This window comes from Dendrobium catenatum, unplaced genomic scaffold, assembly GCF_001605985.2.
Source record: "Dendrobium catenatum unplaced genomic scaffold, ASM160598v2 fragScaff_scaffold_428, whole genome shotgun sequence".
Lineage (NCBI taxonomy): Eukaryota > Viridiplantae > Streptophyta > Magnoliopsida > Asparagales > Orchidaceae > Dendrobium > Dendrobium catenatum.
The window spans coordinates 71,131-75,364 of record NW_021318890.1 but is presented as its reverse complement, the minus strand read 5'-3'; the positions used below and the strand labels follow the sequence as shown (position 1 = coordinate 75,364).

General features: G+C 28.0%; 1 protein-coding gene across 1 annotated transcript; it reads left to right on the top strand.

The window, feature by feature from the left end:
* The first annotated feature begins 3,153 nt into the window (after positions 1–3,153).
* On the top strand, positions 3,154–3,747 carry LOC110094880 (dirigent protein 21-like). Its single transcript, XM_020820218.2, has one exon. It carries the CDS (start codon positions 3,154–3,156, stop codon positions 3,745–3,747), a length of 594 nt encoding a protein of 197 aa, XP_020675877.1.
* The last annotated feature ends 487 nt before the right edge of the window (positions 3,748–4,234 follow it).

Sequence of the window (4,234 nt, the reverse complement as noted above, 5' to 3'; positions counted from 1 at the left end):
TTTATTTGAATGCCATTCAACAAATTTGGTCAAAAATTTTATTAAATACATTTTTGTGGTACCTAAGAAAAATAAAAATTGGTCATGACTAATTGAATGAGCAAAGAAATCATATGCCTCTAAAATTTCTTTCATACTAGCAACCATTTTGCATAATGTATTTAAATGCTATTTAATAAATCAGTAAAGATAAAATAAAATCATGGCTTCTTTGCTTGCAACAGCTCAATTCCTTCATACCATCATGAAATATTAGCTAAAATATTCATATTATATTTAGACAGAGTATGCAAGTCAGACTTAGGCTTCGTTTGGGACGGCTTTTTTAATACTTCTTAAAGTGACTTTATAGTTCAAAAATTAAAATTTTAATACTAGAAAGTTACTTTAAGAAGCAGTAAGAAGGTCATCCGTTTGGGAAGGCTTTCTTACTTCTTCTTAAAGCAGCTTTTTAGTATAAAAATTTTATTTGTTGTACTAAAAAATTGCTTTAAAAAGTATTAAGAAAATTGTCCAAGACAAAATCGTAGTCAAAATGTATATATTACAAGTATGTTGCTTCATGTAAACATGTTCAGTCCTCAATCTCCGTTGGTGGTTAACATTTTGCTTGTTATTACTAAGGAAATTCCCTTAGGGTGCTCAAGCAGTTGTTTCTTCACATCTTTAGCAAGTTGAAGAGAACCCTGCCATTATTTATGATAACTCTTCATGCATTGCTCTCTCTCTCTCTCTCCCTCTCTATTCTTTTCAGTTGTTGAGAATGAGCACCAAGGCTGCTCCTGTTTTTTGTTGCAGCATTGCACAGATCAAGGCATCTCTAGCTAAGGCTTCCTTCATAATGGTTTTCTTAATGCTTCTTAAAACAATTTTTTAGTACCAAAATTTAAATTTTTGTATTAAAATGTTACTTTATGAAACAGCAAGAAAGCAATCCCAAACGAAACCTAAGCAATGTCCGCCTTTTTTGTTTTTTATTGCCGGTGTTTTATGATTGTTGGTAATGCAAATCAATTTTAGCAATTTCCCATCATTCATATTTTGTTGTTTATTGTTTGTGCTTATGTTTTCTTAGTAGTTGCATTTATGACCCTTAATCCAAGTTAAAGTTGCAATTTAGATGATAGGTTTTGTTTGGGGCAGCTTTCATATTACTTTATGAAGCAATTTTTCAGTACAAATTTTTTTGAGCTATAAATATTTGTACTAAAAAGTTATTTTAAATAGCAGTAAGAAAGCTGTCCCAGATAAAGTTTAAGAATTTGTTTGGGATGACTTTTTTATTATTTCTTAAAACATAATTTTAGTACAAAAATTTTAATTTTTATACTTAAACTCTGTTTCAAAAAAAAAAAAAACAATTAAAAAAGTCATCCCAACAAAGCCAAACTAAATTTCATGTTCTAACTAATTAAGCTCTTTTTGGGTACCAATTGTTCATGATTATGCAATAGGTTAAGACACATAGTTATGAAATACTCATTAAAAAGTAATAAGGCTAAGGCTTTCGTTTGAGGTATTTTCTTACTATTTTTTAAAACAAAAATTTAAATAGGAAATAAAAGAGAAAAAAAAAAATCCCAAACAAACCCTAATTATAAAAAATTTGAAGTTATAAAGAATATTATATTTAAGCTCATTTATTTTTCCTTAATAATGAATTCCTACAATAATATCTAAATAAAGCCTCTCATTTGAGCTTCGCTAATGACATAAATATATTGATGAATATTCTATTGATAATAATAGTTTAAAATTATTTCCAGATATTATATTGATAAATTCCGTTGATAAAAAAAAAAAAAAAACTGTGTATTCATGTTCTTTATTTAGATTTTGTTTGGACAACATCTTACTTCTTATGAATCAGTTTTTATTATTTTTTAATTTAAATTTTTATATAAAAAATTGCTTCATAAACAGTAAGAAAAGCTGTCCCAAATGAAACAATTAGGCTTCATTTAGATAAGCCTTCTATTATTTCTAAAACAATTTTTTAGTATAAAAATTGCTAAATTAAAATTATTTTCAAAATTCTATTAATAAATACCATATAAAAGAAAAAAAAAACTTGTAAGCATGTCTGATTTTAGGTTCGTTGATAAACTTATTATTGTTTTTAAAACAATTTTTATACATAATTAAAATTTTGTACTAAAATTACTAAATAAGCAATAAGAAACATCCCAAATGAAATCTAAGTTTCTATCATAATCCTCTTAAAATCATAATATGATATTGGAAATAAATCAAATATTTATTTGTTAACTTATTTTCCAGAATTTATATTAAAGTTAAATTATCAATATAAGATATTAAAATTTGGAAATGTTTTTGTAAAATTTGAGGCCCATAAATTTCTAGTACTATCATTAAATATTAAATAAAAAAATAATTTAAATATTAAAAGAGTTTATTAAAAATATTTACATAAGATATAAATATAATTAGAAGATATGTATATAAACGTGAAGGATTGAAGATGATAAAAATAAAATTAAATCTGACAGAATTTTTTTACTATCTCATAAAGCCACTTATGTTTCACGTGATTTGTACTATAACTTTTTTAAAAAATCTTAGTTAAAGATTGGAAGTAATGCTGAGCATAAATTTATAATTAAGATTTTATTTGAGATAATTTTTTTATTTCTTTTTAAAACGTTGATAAGCTTTTAGTAAATTTATGTATTAAATTATTTTAAAAAAGCTATCTCAAACGAAATCTAAAATATCTTTTTATAAAGCATAAAAAAATTTCCACAAATGAAAATTAAAAGTTATCAAAGTATTTCCATGAATCAGCTTCTCATCTCTTATAATTATAATTATTATCTTAAGCTAAGTGACCTAATGAGCACCAAAATATATACTCATAAATCCTTGCTACCTAACTCCTCTCTCATAGCATGCACCTAATCCCTTTCCTTCACCCAATGACAGATCCAAAAAGATTTTTTAGGAGACAACACATGCAAAATTTCTATATTTTATAATACCATCAACATTTTCAGTACGCACCTCAAACTCTAACTTCTAAATCCTAAATTTTAAATTTTTAGGAGAGTCCTTCCAATCCACCACTACTATAGCAAAACAACCTTATAAAATGGTCTACAAACTACTACTCCTTCCTACACCTCCAACTCCACAATGAAAAGGCTACTAATTATCCTCCTCCTCCTCACCCTCCTCTCCCACATTTCCACCATAATCGCCGATGAAACCTCTGAAAACCACACCAAGCTTCTAATTCGAAAGAGACATATCAAACTTAATTTCTTCTGGCACAACAGGTTTAGTCAGCCGAATCCGACAGCAGTGGTAGTCGCCCAAAGCCCCACATCTAATGACTCGCCCACTGGCTTTGGAACCGTGAATGTCTTTGACGATCCGCTAACCATCGGCTCGAATGAATCATCCCCTCTAATAGGATGGTCCCAAGGCACATATATAATGACTGATCAAAACAAGTATGCGGCTCTCATGGCCATGACTCTCATATTTGTCCAAGGGGAATTCAAAGGAAGCACGCTCGCAGTGTTGGGACGTAATGAGTTGCTCTCCAAGGTACGTGAGTTGCCTATTGTTGGTGGGACAGGACTGCTCCGCTCTGCAAGTGGATATTGCATGCTCAACACCTTTGACAAAGAAAATGCAAATCACTATGCTGTGGTTCAGTACCAGTGCGATGTCTTCTACAAACGTTATCTTGAAAGCACCACCGATTTCCCATTTACTAACTAGCTTAAATATGGTGCTTTATGGTATTATGTAGTAACTATATTTCTATCTTAAATAAAGTTGCTACTTAATTATAATATTAGTAATATATGATATTATATAAATATTGAGTATTACAAACTAAGCACTTATGGTGAAGATAGTGTGATGAAATATTACCCATTTTCTACCTTAAATAAGGTCTCTATCTTTAAAAGTTAGCTCTGCATCTCGTCTTCTATAGTGATTGGAATCTATCTTAATTTATATGTGGTAATGTGGTATTATATAAGCCTTGTATCTAAATGGGTTTCCATATATGAAAATTTTTTTTTTTGAATATTTGAGTAAGGTATTCAGATAAAATTTTTAAATTGATGAAATTTAAAATTATTAGATTTATTTTTAAATGAATATAATTAGATATTGCAAATGTAAAAAAAATTTGAATAAGAAACAAATCAATCAATTTTTAGAATATTTTTGTGCATGATATTTGTTATTTTTGAAT